Raw genomic sequence first — 18,334 nt, 5'->3', positions numbered from 1 at the left:
ATTACAGTTTACATGGTTGTATTAATGAAATGCATGTCTTATTCATCAGTAATCAGAAGTTTAGGGAATTAAGCGAGCTTTGTAGTGTCAGCTTAAACTTTCATGCATCATGTAGTGTAATTCATTATCCGTACAGATGGTATTGCATTGAAAAGCTTGAGGGGGGCATATGATACTTGATTTTCAACATATGGCTCCATTTTCTACATAATAGTTTTTAAATATTGTTTTTATTAAAATATAAGGGAACCATTTTATTGTCCAGAATAATTTGATTTTATTGTGAATTGATAATGGTGATTTCACCAGGGTTGCTGACCCTTCTGGAAACATCAAATGTAAGGATTTTTAGAAACAATTTCAAGAAGGTTTGGGTGAAACAACTAATTGATTTGCCATTCTAATGCAACAACTCTAAGCATGGTATCCAGTCTTTGCAAGACCAGTGAAGCGGTCATCAGGATATGTGTTAAATGTCAATAACTTGAAACTAATTCTGGTACTTCACTGCAATTTCAACAAGCATAAGAAGTGAGTTAGACTCATCTGGAGTCTGCAGTAACTTGGGCACAAGGTTGGCTCCTAAAACCTGGCTGATGAAATCTCCAAAATACTGCACACAACCCACTTACCATTCCCACCCTCATAAATAACCAGCCGGTTTCTGGAAATGGAAAAAAAGGGTCAAAGAGAAGTTTCTTTAAAAAAAAAAAACTTTATTAACAATTCAGAAACAAAAAAAAAAATAAAACAAAAAAAATGTTCTCCCTTTCCAAGCCCAACGCGGTTTCCCCCTCCACAGAAGTACCCAAACTCATGTAAAACAGACGAACAGGACATGAAATGAATGGGTTAGGGTGGCTGTGTATTTCATGGTGTGGAACAAGTGCTTTCTGAGAAAAAAAAAGGAAAAGAACGGACCAGGTAAGCAGTTCTGAAATGGGAGTACAACCAAAACAACAAATCATGGGAGACGGGGCGGGGGGGGGGGGACAGAGTGCAGTACTTTGTGTGCGATGAGACGTGGTCAATGACAAGACGATGCAGAAAGCACACGGTGTCAGGCTATTTTCATGTACTTGATACTGCAAAAAAATATTCATTTACTCATCAACACAACACACGCCAGATGCAAAGGGGTCAGGACACCAGTGAGGAGAGTAAACAGCAAGAACATCAGACAGGTCCCACAGCAGTCCAGAGAACATTCAAAAACGCTTTGCTGAACAGATTCAGGTTTCTTTTGCCATGGAACCGGATGCCCCCCAAATTACACAGAATTCACAGAACAAGCTCATTTTAAATTAGGCACTACTGATTGAAATCATGCTTCATCGGTATATATATTTATATAAAAATAACATAACCACTGTACACTGAAGATCCATCAACCTTTCCAGCTAATAAAATGGCCTGACGCGTCAGCATCTTACATACTCAGCACGCACAGCATTGATGTCTATGCAGAGTGCTAATGAAGAGATTCGGTGGAACTATTTTTATAAGCTGAAACCATGATAGCCTCTCATTACAAGGGTTCCACGTTCTTTCCACCCAGTTCTGGAACTATTTCTCAATGTTTCTACATTCTTTTGGTGACAGTGTGTGTGTGTGTGTGTGTGTGGGGGGGGGGGGGGGGTTCTTGCTGTTCACAAACTTGGTGAACATAAAAAGGGACTAAGGAAGGGGAGGGAAACAAAAGTGGTTTAGGGGGACCCCAGATGGCACGGGAGTCAGAGGAGGCGGATCTGGCCCTGATACGGCGCAGAGGGGAGGAGAGGAGAGGAGAGGAGGCCGGTCAGGGCCAGATCGGTTTCTGCCGCATTCCCTGCCATCTCGGATGACGCTGGAAAATGCACACCTCTACAGCGTCCAATCTGACCCAGTGACCACATTCTGCTGAACGCCAAAAGAGAGAGAAAAAAAAAACGATGACGGGCTGACAAAGTAAACCTGAACCATTACACGGTCAATAAATACAAAGAGATACTTTAGTTCCAGTTGTTATAACTCGTCTGGTGTATGATTTGAATTGCTGTCTTCTGGTTTATCTGTAAATGAAAGAGGAAGCAAAAAAAGTCTATTAGTAATCATAGGTAAAAGTAAAAAAATAAATAAAAAGTACAAATAAATAAATACCATTAAATAAAAGTGCAAAATGGTATTTTCTGACAGCATGCAAAAAGCTGTGTTCTTGTGAACCTCTTGTAACACAAGAACCAGGTCAGGCTTGTGTTTTCCAAAGTATCGTTGTGCTGTGACCATCTCAACCAAAGAGAGTGTTTCAATGGCGGGGGCACAACGGAGCTTTTGGGAAAGGCAGCCCAAGACTGAAAGTGTGGAAGCACATGGACGCTCATTCAATAAGAATGTCAAAGCTTTTGGGTCACATTACCTTTTGTGCAATTGAGTAAGAAGTGTTACAACTGTTCCGTATCTCTCCTGCTGTGCAAATATTTCTCTGAAGAGTGAGATAAAGTAAAAAAAGGGCTAAGACACTAACTTCTCCATTAGCCAATTGAATCAAAAACGTCCCTTTCTGATTAGCCTCCCCATGAGTGCCTGCACCTCGGCCCGTGTTCATGCAGTCCCCCCCTCCCAGCACCACCCGAAGCAGCCTTGTTACAGCGGAACCACATCACATACCATTTAGTACCCGACATGAGGAGGTGAAAGGTATGGTCCTTCACCAACATGGCCGATCAATCATTTTGAACAGTTGTGGTAACAATCAGCCGTTATTCTTTTGTTTAACCATTTGAAATGATTGAAGTTGTCTGTATGGTTCTGTTTGCCGTGTACTTTCTTGGATTCAAGTGTTTGTTTAGATCTAGGGATATTTTTATTCTGTGGCATCAAATATCGAAAAAATCTCCAGTTAAGAGGATCAAATGTTTGTACTAAGCCTCTTCATGTATATACATGGGTATACATGTACTTGCATATGTGCCCATAGCAAGTACACATTGTTCACGCATTATGTAACTACTGAGTAACCAAAGCCCTGTTAGGCACGGACACTCAATATGGAACACCATACTTAAGAGTAAAATGACACTGTCACTAAATAAATGGTGATGTACTACATGCCAATTCAGTGCTGTGTTTGTAGTGAGAGGAAAAACCTGGTGTTTCTCAAACATTTGTTAAAAGATGTAAATCCATTTTCCTGACACCTACCGGTTGTCGTCGTTTCTTCTGCCGTGTGCGGTTCCTTTTCTGTTGTGGACGCCTCCTTCTTTGCTGTAGGCGGCTCTTCAGCGGGCTTCACCACTTCCTCAGCTTCTACTAGCAGAACGGAACACAAGACAGAGTCAAGGCGTTAAGCCAAACACCATCTTCCAAAACGTATCCTGCATGTGTGTGTGTGTGTGTGTGTAGGTGAGTGAGAGAGAGCAAGGGAGAGACAGAAAGAAAGAAAGATATATTCACCTGGCTTATCCTCGGTGCTCGTTGAGCTGCTGTTGGCTTTGCTGCTCTCGGAGCTGGTGGCGTTCTTCTCCTTGGGTTTGGGCTTGGGCTTGGGCTTGGTGAACTTCATCTTATTGATCAGGTAGTTGACCTCCCGGTCCAGCAGGCCGATCTTGGCGTCGATGTCTTTGGACAGCAGCACAGGCCTCTCTGAGGGGGACCGCTTCTCCTGCTCCGCTACGGTCTCATTCTTCCAAACCTGAAGGAGGTGGTACAGATCAATGAAATGGCACAAGCTCCGACGTCACACTATTAACCATCAGCCATGTCAGAACTTACAGTCGTGTCATTTATGACTTTCTCCAGAGTCTTCAGCTCCACATCGGTAAAGATTTGGTCGATCTCAGGGATGAGTTTAGCGCCTCTGCAGGGGAGAAAATAGAAAAAAGAAAGAAAGAAAGTGAGAGATTTATTTTTCTTAGTGCATTTCCTCATGTGGTCCACCCTGAGGCTTGAGCAATAACTAAACATATAAAATAACTATAAAAAAAATTAAAAAAACACACACAATAATTTCGGCATTTAGAAAACCATGCTTTGTGCTCTGGGCTAGCTGTTAAGGAAACTGCATGGCAGACATGATGGTGCAGAACTGCATAAAGCTTAATCTGCATGGGAGAATAAGTGTGTGTAAGGTGAACCTGAGATTGAATAGGAAAGACAAGGGAAAGTGATTACTCCAAAACATCTTTCCAGAAACTTTTCATTTCATTTGCGTGATTGTGTTGTGAAAAAAAAGCATTTCAATTGTCAGACCAGAAGGAATCCCAAAAGATTTTAGAGGTTAGGCGTAAAATATACAATTTTCCAAAAGACCAAAACAACTTTTTATGAAGAAAAATATTGTTCCCTGTTGTGCAACCAATGTTTCAGCAACCGTGGACCCAAAAGAAAAACGCATAAGTCTATCAACAGAGCTGTAATGTTGCCAAGTGAACTCGTTAGCATAAGTCTCTCAAGTTACTAGGAACTGCTCTTAATGGACTGACTCAACAGAGCAGTGATGATGGGTGTTGAGTAACAAAGAGATTTACTCAAGGGACACTCATGAAATGCATCAGAGTCTGAACCGTTAAGAGCCTGTAATTAATTTCCTTCATGATGATTATCTGGCTCTGAGATTAAAAGCAAACGGTTGCTTTTGTTTACAAAACCAATTTAAAACAGCCCAAGCCACAGCACTAATGAAAAACTGAGCCACAGCATTAACACTGCCTCCAGATCCGCGTGTCCTCCACTCACTTGAGGAAGAAGGTGGACTGGTTGAGCCTGCTGTCGAGGGCGGCCAGGCGGTCTGGCCACTTCCTGCGCTCGTCCACCCTGAAGAACATGGCCTTGCACGCCTTTCTCAGCTCCGACAGCTTCTCCTTCAGCTCCTTGGTGCCGGCCGTGTAGCCCTCCTCGTCCATCCAGCCGGAGGCCTCGCTCAGCTTGCCCGAGAGCTGCTCCTTCTCCTCCTCGGCCACCACGGCCTGGTACTCGTCCTGGTACAGCTTGTCCTGAGGGGGGACAGACACGTCACGTCATATGACGTGGCACATTCTCCCTATTAACCGAAACTGAACTTGAATGAAAGAGTTTTATTACCATGTACCCATCATGAAAGCTCATGTTTTTAAAGTTAAAGCCAAACACTAAGAAGAACACCGTAGTGAGTGATCAAGTACAAATGTAATGCCAAATACCAAGACATTTTAAATGACAGAATAACCCAACACTGTCTGCTTAATAACAAAGTAATTGTAAGGAGGAGACTTCCTCTCTCCATACTTGCCTCTACTCAACATGTGCAAACAAACAACCATGTGACCCAAAGACGGAGACTGAGGGGGGGGGGGGGGGGGGACACACACTCCATACCTGCGTCTCAAAGATGAAGGCCTCCAGGCTGTTCAGAGACTTCTCCCGCTCGTGTTTCTCCAGGTCCCGATCAGTCAGATCCTGCAATCTGACATGGCATCGGTCTTTAATAGATCCGCCATCTTGCACGATCAGGTCATTTTACAGTGAGAGGGGAGAAATGAAGACAGGCAGAGCAACAGACACCTACTTCTTCTTGGAGGACTCGATGGCATCTATGCTGGGGTCCAATACGTCGTTCACCTGGAGATCTGCGCCAACATCTACAGAGATCTTGCTCTTTTTCTGCAATTTTGCCTTTTTGTCCTCCTCAGCATCCTTAGGTTCAGCTTGCTCTCCCTCGGGGGCCTTGTCAGACTTCTCCTCCGTCTCTTCAGTCTTGCCTGCCTGTTCAACACAAGTTCCAATGTCATACGCCTGGAAACTTTTAAAGCTGTTAACTAACGAGGTTTCTGTGTCGGACATCAGACCTTGTCAAACTTTACGGTGGTTAACTTAACTAAAGGAGCGACGAGCAGCACGGCATGATTTCAAACAGGAAATGTACTCGACAGGGGCTTATAAACAGTGATGATTGATTTACAGATTAAAATAAAAGCATACACTCTGAAGTGTCATGCAACATGAAAGCAACACTTTTTCAGGTCACAAGGCAGGTGTCTGGCATTTGCACACCCTCACAAGTTAAAAAAAGGTTGGGGTCATTCCTTGGGGAGAAATGTAAGCTATAAAACCTCACTATCCATGGAACAAAACATGGCATTGCACCCTTAAGAGAAGACGAAGACAGACCCAGAGGAGAAGCCTACCTCAGAGGCGTTGTCTGCCCCGTCTTCGGTGGTCTTCTCCTCAGTCTTGGGCTCCTCGGTGGTCTGCTCTCCAGCTTCCGGCTTCTCCTCCACGACGGGCTCCTTCTGATCCTGCTCCTCTGGTTCTTTACCGGCCTCAGGGGGAACCTCCTCTTCGTCCTGGAACCACATTAGGGGGTTGATTGTTAGATGGTCACACACACACACACACACCTGCACGGGTTCTGTCACATTTGGGGGTTGATTGTTACACACACACACGTTCCATGTGAGACCTCACCTGCACGGGTTCAGTCACATTTGGACTGGTTTCTGAGCCTCCGCCTCCAAACAGACTCTGAATTGTGTTACCAAGTTCTGAAACAAAAGTGTGCAAAACATAATAGTTGTGATCATGGCTTATTCTCCAATATCATCATCATCATCTCTTATCAACACTGCTGTAATAATTGCTATAGAGGTACAGAGCTGAAAAAGTCACTTCTTTCAGAGAAGCACACGTGCACCAGCTTCAGACCCCACTTTCATTACAATATCTGCACTACACAATCCCTCCAGAAGGGGGTTTGTTGTGATTGCTGTGGCAAAAAGTAACTGAATTTGCAGTGGAAATTCTCAAGAAATGTGGTTATTTTGAGTTGGATAAAATCGAATCACAAATAATGCAGAAACTCCATTACTGTTATTTTATTGAAATATTGTGGTAATAGAAGAAAACTGCCAAGATCACAAAGTCCTGGAGGGGTTGGTGAATTACGTTGTTCAGAAAGAGGAATGAGAGGGCTGGTGAATTACGGTGTATTACGATTTTATTCAGTGAGGAATTAAAGAACGTACTTGTCAGAGTGGATTCCTCTTCTTTCTCCTCCACAATCGTCTCAAACACAGACTCCACCTGAGAGAGCAGTCATTAACACCATTATAACGACCTCCTTCTCCATGTTTTTGAAATTTGACAAATAACTCATCTGATTTTATTTAGTGGTCATTTTTGATACAATAACTCTTACTGTGATCCAGTATCACCAAACCAAAAAATTAAGAAATAATAATAATAAAATCTGTGCCATAAACCCTTCCCAGCGGAAACTAGAGTAGAAAGTAGAGTGTGGCACCATAAGACACTAAGATGGCAGCGGATTGGCTGGAGAGCTCTTGGAACTCACCCTGTCCAGCATGAGCACGCCGCTCTCGTCCATGTTGAAGTGCGCCTTGATTCCCTTTGACTCGGCGTCGCCGTGCTTCTGAAAGCTGGTACCCACTCCGGTCAACCTCACTGTGGTCAGGTTGACAGAGCCAAACATACTGCACAAGAGAAACACCATCATTTTCACGCCCACACTACAACGGCTCAAAACAGTATTTAAAGGAGAAAAAAATACATAATTTGTCAAAGCCATGTGTGTTTACTACATGAACATCGTTTTTATTTTTATGATCAATTACTTTTGGCATCATCTTCACATTCATGTTGATGGAATATGGTCATGTGAAGGACAGATAAACACATCTGTCATGCTCTCGAACTGTCCCCTATGTAGTTTAGTGGTTTGGGTCGGAACACTCCGCGAAAATGTAAGAAAAGCCTTCACAGCACATCGCCAACAATATCACCAAAAAGATGCCAGTAAGCATGTAAGAAAGCCTTCATCAGTGCCAACTGTGTTGCTGGTGGTGTTTTTTGGTGCACGTTTTTTTCATGCATGGTAGGTAGCTGGCTAGATTTAGACAAAGACTCCATAATACTTCTTTAAAAATCAAGTTTGGCCGTGGTTTTGTGTGCTCTTGTGTTGTTCACATGCATGCCGTTAAAACGGCTTACCTCAGGTCCTGTTCTTTGAGGAAGCTGAGGTCGCCGTAATTGATGTTGAAAACAAAGTCATCCGTGTAGCGGTTGAAGGTGATGACCTTTCTCTGGGGGTAGGGAGACATGCGCTGGAACAGGACGCGCTTGTTGTGCTTCACGCTCGTCGTCCCATCCTCTTCCTCCGTCTCCCTGCTGAACTCCACCTGAAGATCAAAAGCAACACCGTCGCATGTTCAGCGTTTTCATAGGTCTGCATGAAGTCTGCAGCTTCCTCAACCAAGATCAAATATCCTAGACAAAACATATCTTCCTGGAATGTCCTTCATTCTGACTGCACACATAACTACCCCTTGGAGGGCTTCAGCTACTGTGTCTGGTCAAAACTGCAATTAGCAACTCATGTGGACGTGACAATAAACCCCTACCTGAATAGGGAACACGGCAGCGTCTCGCACGATGAATGGCTTGACCTTGAAGGCTTTGCTGAGGGCCGCTGCCTGGTACACGGCTCCCATAGCAGCAGCCTCGTCAGCATTGATGTTCTTCCCTAACTCCTCTCTGAAACAGAGTCGGGGCGTATTACAGTTACATAAACACGCATTTCAACTTCATGAGTCCTTTATTCAGTTCGGAACCTGTGCTGAACACATCACATGCTGGAAATATGAATAAACCCTTTATAAATACAATATTATTCTCATTACATACACTTGTTTTTCCACGTTTTCTTATGTTTTAACAGTTTCAATCCAGATTGTTTTCATTATTTTATTATTATTATTCTGAAATCATTCTGAAACCCTTGACAATGAGGACATACTTGCGTACAGCCTTCAGCAGGGCCTCCTGTACCTTTGGCACCCGAGTTGCTCCTCCAACAAGGATGACCTGCTCAAGTTCATCCTGTACATAAAAGATGTTTAACATTTAGCTCTGCAAGACCAGCACCATAAAGTAAGCCTACCCAGAAGTGCTTAGACGACATGGGTGTCCCTCTTCAACTGGCCCTCTATTTAGTATTATTCCAGCTGAACTGACCAAACACATCAGCAGCTTTACTTTGACACTATTATCACAACCTTTTGGAACTGGACTCCAATAGCTGGCACTAAATAAGTCAACACTACAACTAGGTCTCATCTGTCAAAAGCGAACTCTTGCCGCACCACAACAAAAAGGCAATTAAGCATGTACATCCACTTGCATGTACACATCCACCTCCAGGCAGGATGGCCGGGGCTCCTGTGAAGGTGCACTCACCAGAGACATCTCCGCTGAGGTGAGTGCGTCCTGGACGGGCCCTGGCACCCTGTCAAACAGATCCTGGCAAAGCTCCTCAAAGTCCACCCGAGTCACCTTCGCCTTGAAGTCAATATCATCCATGAGCCCCTCAACCTGCAAAAACCACAGAGTTGATTTTTGTTATTTCACAACAATATGAAATAATATTTTGAAGATACACTGGGGATTAACTTAAGCAAGATCATGGTTTTCAAGATCAATTCCCTAATTCAGTACAAAACGTTTTGTTCCTCTACGACGTGCGAGTGTGTCACGGCCCGTCATCTGACCTGAGCCGAGTGTTCAGCGTTGGCACTGAGCACAGTCTTGAGCCTCTGGGACTCCTTGAGGAGCTTAGCCATGGCCCGCACGTTCTCCCGCACATCCTTCTTGGACTTCTTCTGCTCGTTAAACAGCTTGGCCAAGTGGTCTCGCAGACGAAGCTCCATTTCAAAACCTCCCAGAGTCCGATCAAACCTTGATTAGAAAATAAATGTACATCAATGAACAAACAAAACAATTTTTTACATCGATTATTCAAATAAATAAAAAGACAGAACAGACAAAAACACCAGCTATTGTGTTTTGCCGTCTCAGCTATTAAGTGAAAAATGAGAAAGTGATTAATGTGGGGTCTCACCCTATTCCTCTGATCTGCAGCTGGGGCTGTGTTCCGGACTCTTTAGTCTTCACAGTCTGGTACGTGACAATGGTGGCTGTCGTGCTTCCAGAGCCCATGTCATAGAACATTACATTCTGTGCGGAGATAACACACACACATATATGAGTAACGTGAGGGAAACAGGGGTGGGATATGTACGCTACACACTTCTGCTTAGTACTGAAATTTCTTCTCAAACACAATTCCTGCTGAGTATTCTCACTCAGAGGAGTTTGACCAAGTCTTTACCTGTGCAGTCGAGTTGATGTCCTTCCTCCTGAACACGCCATAGTTCAAAGCCACAGCTGTGTTGTCATTGATGAGCTGAAGGACCTTCACGCCTGCTATCTGGGCGGCCTGCAGGACTGCCCTTCTCTCTGCCTGATTGAAAAAGGCTGGAACCGTGATCACTGCATCTTTAACGGGTTGCTCTGTAAAAATAACAAACAAAGAGTCCCACGTCAGATCTAAAATATCCAGAGAGTGGCGGTAAAGATCAGTTACCACTGGAAATGCATCACAAACAAACCTGCAAAGTCCTGAGCGATAGCACTAGATTCATTCAACACCATGGCAAGGAGTTCCTCTGGCGTGTACACAATCCCCCTGTGGGACAGCAGAGATCAACATCAGTATGCACTCGACACTCAGCGGCCATCGGAAAATATATGCAAAGATCCCCCAGTGCCATGAAGAGCATCTAATATGCATTCTGATGGCTAGGTTACTTATACAATATATATTATATACTTTCCCAAAGGTATATTACTGTTACATGTATATACTGGACCCTCAGTGCTTTTATTTAATAGAATAGTCTTTACTTTATTAAAGTATTAGTTTTATCTTCAATGCATCCTATGTTTTGACATTTTAATATATTAACCTATAGTTTGTTAGCCTTTAAAAATGGTATGCTACTATAACTGAGAAAATGTAAATTGCAGTTAAGGATGTAGTGGATAATGCAAAAAGAGTGGATAACTCTTCCCTGTGGTTCATCAGATTTAGACACTGAACGTACATGAGAACCATTTAGACTCAACATCTATACCTGTGTCTAAAAATTCAAACTCCGCGACTGGTCTTATACAGTAGTCACTGTTGAGTTTCAAAACAACTGACTACCAAAACCGCTGACAATACCTTAAATTGCTGTGCCATTTAAATTTAGTTACCAGCCTCAAATTACTTCATATCAGCAACGTACAGAGCTTGATGGCGGCATGTGCAATTCCCTCTGTGTTTGTCATTTTGTTATTCATGTGAAGTTAAGTTTGACCCCTCGTCGTCTTTTTTGGCGTTTTTAGGTGGCATGGTGGAGAAATTAGTCAAGTGAAAGACCATTCAGAATGGCTTTAACTCTCTACGCATCCCATACAATCTGTTTAGTGAGATTCCAGCTGAACAGAACTATCATCTAAGCATGTCTTTTCTTAAGTTATCTGTACCTGAGGTCTGACTGTGAAGCTCCAAACTGACTGATATAACCAGTTGGTCAACTAATATTTTTTTCAGCACAACTATGCAACCCCTCTCCAAAGTGAATTGTCTCATACACCAGTTTGTTTGCGTAATCCATAAAAGGGCAACTTACTCCGAGTGCTTGAAAAGCACAGTGCCCCTCTCCTCGTCCTTCTCCAATAGGTGCTCAGGGAAGTGTTGCTGGTACTGCACCACCTGGGGGTTGTCCTCACGCTTCCCCAAAAGGTTTTGAATGTATCTATACACTACCTTAGGATTCTTCACAGACTGTCAACACACAAATAATTTGGGTTTGCATCAGTGATCTCTATACTGTCTAATGAGAAACGAAACAGCCGATATGTCAAACCAGGAGATTGAAATGTGTGGAATGGTGAAACTTACTACACCAACGGCACCGTCTCCAAAGAGACGCTCGTTGTCCTTCAGGCAAACAGCAACCGGCGTTTTCCTCCTCGACTCCCTGGGGTGAAAGAAAATAGTTGACAGCTCAGTTTAAAAATGTTCAGTTTCAAAGTTTTCCTGCTTAACCATCAGGAATTAAGGCTTCATTCTGTTCAAACTTACTTGTTGAGGACAATCTCCATTGGCACACCAGGTTTGACTAAAGCAACCTTCAGCCACTCACTCCCCAGGTCTATAGACATCACAGCTACCGAGTCTGCAGGTGAGTGAGGCAAACATGGCATCAAACCACCACACACACAGTAAACTCAGAGAAATAGGAAGTGAAACTGTTCTCAGATATGGTTTGTTACAGTGGTTTCCGGCTCCACCGCTATACTCATGCTACACTATACCATATAAATGGACAGTGCGTTGGCTTCAAGTTGGCACTTGGAAATCTCACCTGTTTGAGAAGGCAAGAGTGCTAGTGCAAGGCAAAATAGGGTCCATAGTGTCATCTTCCTCATGGTGACCTATGGAAGAAAGAATGTGTAAACACACACAATGAGCTTGTACTGGAAACTAATCTCGGAAAAAGGTCAGCCAGTTAACATACACAGCATTCAACAAAAGTATTCTTTATATCCTTTGGTTGGAATATAGAAGTAACCATGTCAAGAAGACGTGTCCCATCATAATACATGTGGTACCCACAGGACCCTTGGGACAGTAGTACAATCCCTCTACTGTAGGTGGGGACAGTTCACCTTGATTACAGGTACACCATCAGGTTCAAGTCCCTTTATGTGTAACGGTGAATGATCCCGCCCATGAGCGTGGACAAAGGCTTGAATACACGTGGCAGTAATTACTGAACAATCTGCAAGGATGCAGTCAATTAAACCTACCACTGCAAATTACTACCGGTGTTCTCAGACATAACAGTAACATCATGTTCTGGTAGTAGCAAATCCGACGTTGTCACACAGCTGTTTGAAGCAACCACTCGAATGTTCGGTTCATAAAATGAAAACGTTTTTTCAGACAATGATGCTTCAGTGCAGCCTTTCAGATGCGCATAGAAATTTCTAGTCTCTCGGCACCGACGTGTGAATCGTTGATTGCCAGAGTCACGTCGTGAGACGTTGTAGATAGCTAGCTTCCTCTAACTACCCAGCATTATTCTAAACCCAACTTAATAGGTAGGCCAAAGTCATTTAACTTTAACCACTAACATGTCTATTAACGTCTACAAGTCACATGAAAAGTGTTTTAAGTTATAACTTCCAGTTCACAACTAGACCATCCATCCTTCTTGCTACAGCTAGGTAGCTATGCTAATAGGCTAGACACATCTGATCAGTCACTCATTTAGATAGCGAGCTAGCGGACTTGCTAAATGAGCAAACTAGCTACACTGTCACACACATAATGCTGTCACAACTAAGTCGTGCAATGAAAAGGAACATGGTGCAATTGAGAATGAGTCTTATGTAAAGAAGTGTACATTCAAACTACACCGACATGTCGGAACTTACCTTAAAGACCCAGGTTATTTTGATTTTGACTGACTACAGAACTCCGGTTATTTCTGGCTTTGTATGTTCCTGAACAATCAGATGAATAACGTCCGAGCCTTGTTATACCCTTCAGCAGTTATATCTCGATCGTGTTAAAGTAAAAACCAGTCTCGGTGTTGTTGGGTACATATCATTCGTTCACTATTCTTGGAAGGTTCCCTGCACGGACTTCTTGCGTTTTCCTTAGCATTCACCGGCTTGTTCCTAACCTAACCATTGGGCCCAGGACGCGGCGTGATCTCATTGGATCCTTTGGACTCGCTCTTCCGCGAGTGACAGTTGCCCTGTGGAAGCGATGCCCGCCTCCTGCTTTCTAAATTACCTACAACGATAGGTCCACGTGCTGAACCACGGCTTCGACAGTGTATTCAGTGGTCCAGCAGGGGTACAACAAGTTTATCTGCGTTCGTGATTGGTACACGTCCAATCAATGGGAAACAACCATGGAGAGAAAAACCAACCATTAATGTGAACAAAAAAATAAAAATGATTTGTATCATGTGCTACCCCTTTTTTCTAAAGACAAAATTGAGTCCCGTTGTAAGATTATATCACCTTGGTTCCCTATATGAAACCTTATATATATATATTTTAGCTAGTTTTATGTATTGTAGCTAATAATTGAATGACCGTGTAAATAGTATCAATGTTTAGTCACTGTAAGATGCAAGGCACAAGATATTGAGTGTTGGGCATAGAACTCTGTGGTTCATTTTTCTGCATCTATGGGTGGGTGCCACTTACATTCATTTGAATGTTAACAAAGGACCCTCTTCTACCAGAAGTTGTTCGGTTCCAGTACTCCCCTAGTCTGCTGCTTCTAAGTTGGAGTAACCTGTAATTTCTTTCTATATGTTTTAGGCCTGGACGCAAAGCCTTGCACAGCCAGGTCACGTTCTGTCTCACTAATTCTGGTGGTCTGGAAATACATTTTTACCAATACATGTCCTTGTTGATAGGTGTGGACCTGAAATACATCTCAAGGGATTGGACTGGAGGCCCGGACCAGAATTAGGCTATTGTAGTTTGTAAATTTTCACAAGTTTTTATTTTTGTTTAGTCTTTCAGTTCGGTTTTTGATTTCAGTTTAGTTTCACGAGTGCATAAATAGAATTTATCTTAATTTCCGGTTTACACCTACCTGGAATTTGCTTTGGTATATAGGTGCATACAATAAACATAAAACATAAAAGCACAATAAGTACTACACATAAGAAAAACAATATATAAAATAAAAGATATATAAAAAAGTAAAGTAAAATGCAAAATGCAAAACAGGAGTGCAATGTGTAATGTGCAATATGCAATGTGCAATGTAATGTGTGTTAATGGGGGGGGCGTGGGGGCGGGATAAGAGTCCAAGTCAGGTGGGGGTCCCAGGCCTTGTTGATAAGGCCAACTGCAGCCGGGAAAAAGCTGGTCTTGTGGCGTGAGGTTTTGGTCCTGATGGACCGCAGCCTCCTGCCGGAGGGAAGTACCTCGAAGAGTTTGTGACCCGGGTGGGAGGGATTGGCCACAATCTTACCTGCATGCCTCAGGGTCCTGGAGGCAAACAGGTCAGGTAGAGATGGCAGATTGCAGCCAATCACCTTCTACAGCAGAACGGATGATACGCTGCAGTCTGCCTTTGTCATTGGCAGTGGCAGCAGCGTACCAGATGGTGATGGAGGAGGTGAGGATGGACTCGATGATGCAGGTGTAGAAGTGCACCATCATTGTCTTTGGCAGGTTGAACTTCTTCAGCTGCCTCAGGAAGTGCATCTTCTGTTGAGCTCTTTTGGTGAGGGAGCTGATGTTCAGCTCCCACTTGAGGTCCTTGAGGAACTTGTTTAGTTTTTAATTCGTTTTACAGTTGGTTTTAGTTTTTCAGGTATTATGAGGAAAGCCTTGATTAATAGAAGCTGAAAAAGATAGGATAAACAGAAAAGAGCAAAAGGGTATAGCAACCACAGTGCAATTGCAGGGAAGAAACAAAAACGAATCTGATTTTACCTGCAATTCTATTTCGTTTTAGTTTGTGGTGCATTGATCATTGTAGTTTTTTCGTGTTTTTGAGAAATGTCGTTTTTATTGTTATTTCAGTTAACAAAATAATTTTTTCACTGCCAGTTTTAGTTTAAGTCTTAGTTTTCATGTTCTATAATAAGGTGTCCCACACCGGGAGAGAGGCTACTGATTTACATTACAGAATGTTACTTACTACAAATACTAGCGTGTGAAAGCCAGTTTCATCCCAGTCAGTAGGTGGCGATATAGAGATTTTCATTCATTACTTTACAATCTTTAGGATCACAAACGAAACTTTGTCAACATGGCGACCCCAATGCATCGGCTGATTGCTAGAAGGCTAGCGTAAGTATACTATTTTAAAGTATCCTAACGTCCTTCTTTGTCAGGTAGTCAACTGTGTTATTCTGTACTTTGTAAGCAATATTGTGTCGCATTTGTTGTAAAGGAAATACTACACCTTGCCGCGTTTCAAAGACTGGACCAACTGCTAATAGCCTCTTAGCTAACCAGTTGGACAGCTCACAGTTACCGCTCTTTGTGCGTCGTTACTTAAGGATCTATTTATTATAAGCACTGGTAAATTTGCCAAATGCCTTACCCTGAAAGTGTTAGCTTTTAAGCTAGCATTATTTATTTTGAATATATTGGTGAAATGTTTTGAAAGTTAACAGACGTGAATAATTTTGCAACCCGAGATATCCTATTATTGATGGTAAAACTCGTGGTGTGTAGCAAACGTCTATAGAGGTTTTAACGGTACCAATTCAACATATGTTATGTTTTTATGTATTCCCCGTTAATTCTAAAACAGAGAGGCAAACAAGCAAAACGTTAAATGTCAGAAGTGTCTAGAACTTGGGCACTGGAGCTACGAGTGCAAAGGGAAACGGAAGTACCTGTACCGGCCCTCTAGGACTGCAGAGATGAAAAAGACTCTAAAGGAAAATGAAAACAAACAAGTAAATATAACGTGAGTATATTGTGTGTGTGTGTGTGTGTGTGTGTCTTGAGACTTGTATTGTTGTAACGGTCTTGGATTTGTTCAATCGTGATTCACCCTGCTACTCTTTGTCCTTCCTCACAGCCCTCATGGGGGAGAAGTCACAGATAAAAGAAAAAAGAAGAGGAGAAAAAAGTAATGGAGATATTCTCATTTGACAAATCATTCTAAAACTGCATCATGTGGCTAGCCTGATGTTTGACATTGCTCTTTTTGTTTTTGTAGGGATAAAGACCAGAGTAGCTCCACTGGTGTCAGCAGTGACTCGGACAGCTCCTCAAGTGACTCCTCCTCTGATAGCAGCGAGTCGTCAAGCTCCTCTTCATCGGAGGACAGCAGCAGTGACAGCGAGGGCAGCTCCAGCTCCTCGTCCTCCTCAAGCAGCAGCAGCAGTAGCAGCAGCTCTGAATCTGATTCCGATTCCTCCAGCAGCAGTTCTGACCAGGGCCCGCCTGTAAAAAGAAAAAAGAAAACCTGAAGGACATCAAGCCCAGATTTCCTTTCCTTTTTACGCTGCCGTGTGTTTTTGTGGTGATGTTCTTAGGTGATGACCTGTACCCAGTCAGTTTTTTGGTATGACTCGGTTGCATCTTGTAAATATGTTGTAGACCTTCATTCCTGAGACTGGTAAAGCCTAGCCTATACATTTTTTTTTTGTTCTTTTCAATAAAAGATGTATGATTTGTATTCCCTCTGACTGTTTTGTAATATGATTGAGCATCCTGTTTAAATACTGATGAAGTAATAATTTGTTGAGATGTTTTATACATTTGTCTTGCCATTGAGTGAACTGTACTAATGAAAGGGACAGCTTGCATTTTTGTTGGCAAGAACACCTGGATATGTTTGTTGCATTATCCTGAATACTATACTGGGGTGAGATCAGTCAGTGGGCTACACAGGGTACATATAGACTACATAATCTTAGGTATTATCAATACTTTGTATATTTACTCTTCTGGTTATGGTAAAATATATCAATATGAGTTAATGGTTGACATGGAGATCAGAGTTGGTGGCATATGGTCTACTTTAATATTTAATACTTAATATTTCAGGAATGGTCAAATGTTTTTAAAAGACTTTTCAATGAGGTAGAATCGAAATCCTCACCTCATGGACATTTGTAAACCAGTGTACTATGTCTCTGTGTGTGTGTGTGTGTGTGTGTGTGTGTGTGTGTGTGAGAGAGAGAGAAATTTTAAAAAAATCGAGTCTTACTCAATTTAGTTTCTATCTGGAAGACAGGTGCCTTAATTGCACAGTGAGGTATTGGTGAGGATTCTAGGCTTACTTGGCTGTATTGTAGGATCTTAAGCCTGAGAAATAAACACATCCCTGCCATTGTTGTGCTTTCAAAATTGAGATATATTGACAGTAAAATTCCTATAGCAGTTGTTTGTCATTTATTGCATGTCTTATTGCCCCCCTCTTTATGCATTTTATAGCTTCTTTTGCAGGGGTGAAGGCCTGTCATTTTTACACGTCATGCATATACTTAAATATAGTGCTTGTTTTAAACATAGGTGGTTTGGACAGAAATTGATGGACGCCTAGATTTGTTGGTCAGTAGTTGGAAGTGATCCGACAACAGAAAATACCATTAAACAGTCCAAATGTAAGCTGGCTGTATCCAGCAAACCATTTATAACCAAACCATTTAAACCACTGCAAAATGAATGACCACACTAGTGGTCATAATAGGTAGTTGCTCTGCCCTGTACAGTCTTGCTTGCACACTAGGTATTCTTTGCTAATTGCACATAACCCTGGAAATGCACAGATCTAAATCCTAATTAAATGTTCCCAATATGTTAAATATAGACAATACAGACTTCTGAAATGGGAAAGATTCCAATTTTTATTCAATTTCCATCTACAAACAGTTCAAATGCTCTGAGCATGTTTTTGATAAAACAGTTGACAAAAAAAATATCTGAATGATTCCATTTATAAAACACAGTTGCAAGCAGCAATAAATGT

The 18,334-nt window shown here is 42.4% G+C and overlaps 2 protein-coding genes across 5 annotated transcripts; one reads left to right on the top strand and one right to left on the bottom strand.

Moving 5' to 3' along the window:
• Positions 1-252: 252 nt before the first annotated feature.
• Positions 253-13,615, bottom strand: hyou1 (hypoxia up-regulated 1). Of its 4 annotated transcripts, none has more exons than XM_042708490.1 (25): positions 13,300-13,615; positions 12,225-12,294; positions 11,942-12,035; positions 11,759-11,837; positions 11,487-11,641; positions 10,419-10,495; positions 10,139-10,320; positions 9,869-9,984; positions 9,519-9,705; positions 9,208-9,342; positions 8,768-8,850; positions 8,373-8,505; positions 7,963-8,150; positions 7,307-7,445; positions 6,978-7,035; positions 6,421-6,497; positions 6,141-6,299; positions 5,522-5,718; positions 5,332-5,419; positions 4,714-4,970; positions 3,751-3,835; positions 3,433-3,670; positions 3,181-3,285; positions 2,396-2,461; positions 253-2,051 (listed from the first exon to the last, which is right to left on the bottom strand). In XM_042708490.1, exons 2-24 carry the CDS (start codon positions 12,286-12,288, stop codon positions 2,421-2,423), a joined length of 2,937 nt encoding a protein of 978 aa, XP_042564424.1. In that variant the 5' UTR covers positions 12,289-12,294; positions 13,300-13,615; the 3' UTR covers positions 253-2,051; positions 2,396-2,420. The 4 variants fall into 4 exon arrangements, with proteins under 4 accessions (XP_042564424.1, XP_012683105.2, XP_012683104.2 ...); XM_012827651.3 differs by having other exon boundaries at positions 3,181-3,288; positions 13,300-13,614; XM_012827650.3 differs by lacking the exon at positions 2,396-2,461 and having other exon boundaries at positions 3,181-3,288; positions 13,300-13,610.
• Positions 13,616-15,589: 1,974 nt separating this feature from the next.
• On the top strand, positions 15,590-17,745 carry zcchc10 (zinc finger, CCHC domain containing 10). The gene is made up of 4 exons (XM_012827653.3): positions 15,590-15,693; positions 16,163-16,321; positions 16,436-16,486; positions 16,577-17,745. Exons 1-4 carry the CDS (start codon positions 15,653-15,655, stop codon positions 16,827-16,829), a joined length of 504 nt encoding a protein of 167 aa, XP_012683107.1. The 5' UTR covers positions 15,590-15,652; the 3' UTR covers positions 16,830-17,745.
• The last annotated feature ends 589 nt before the right edge of the window (positions 17,746-18,334 follow it).

The sequence above is a fragment of the Clupea harengus genome, chromosome 8 (genome assembly GCF_900700415.2).
Source record: "Clupea harengus chromosome 8, Ch_v2.0.2, whole genome shotgun sequence".
Taxonomy (NCBI): Eukaryota; Metazoa; Chordata; class Actinopteri; order Clupeiformes; family Clupeidae; genus Clupea; species Clupea harengus.
Note: the sequence above shows the minus strand (reverse complement) of the source record. Positions and strands in the feature narration are given on the sequence as shown.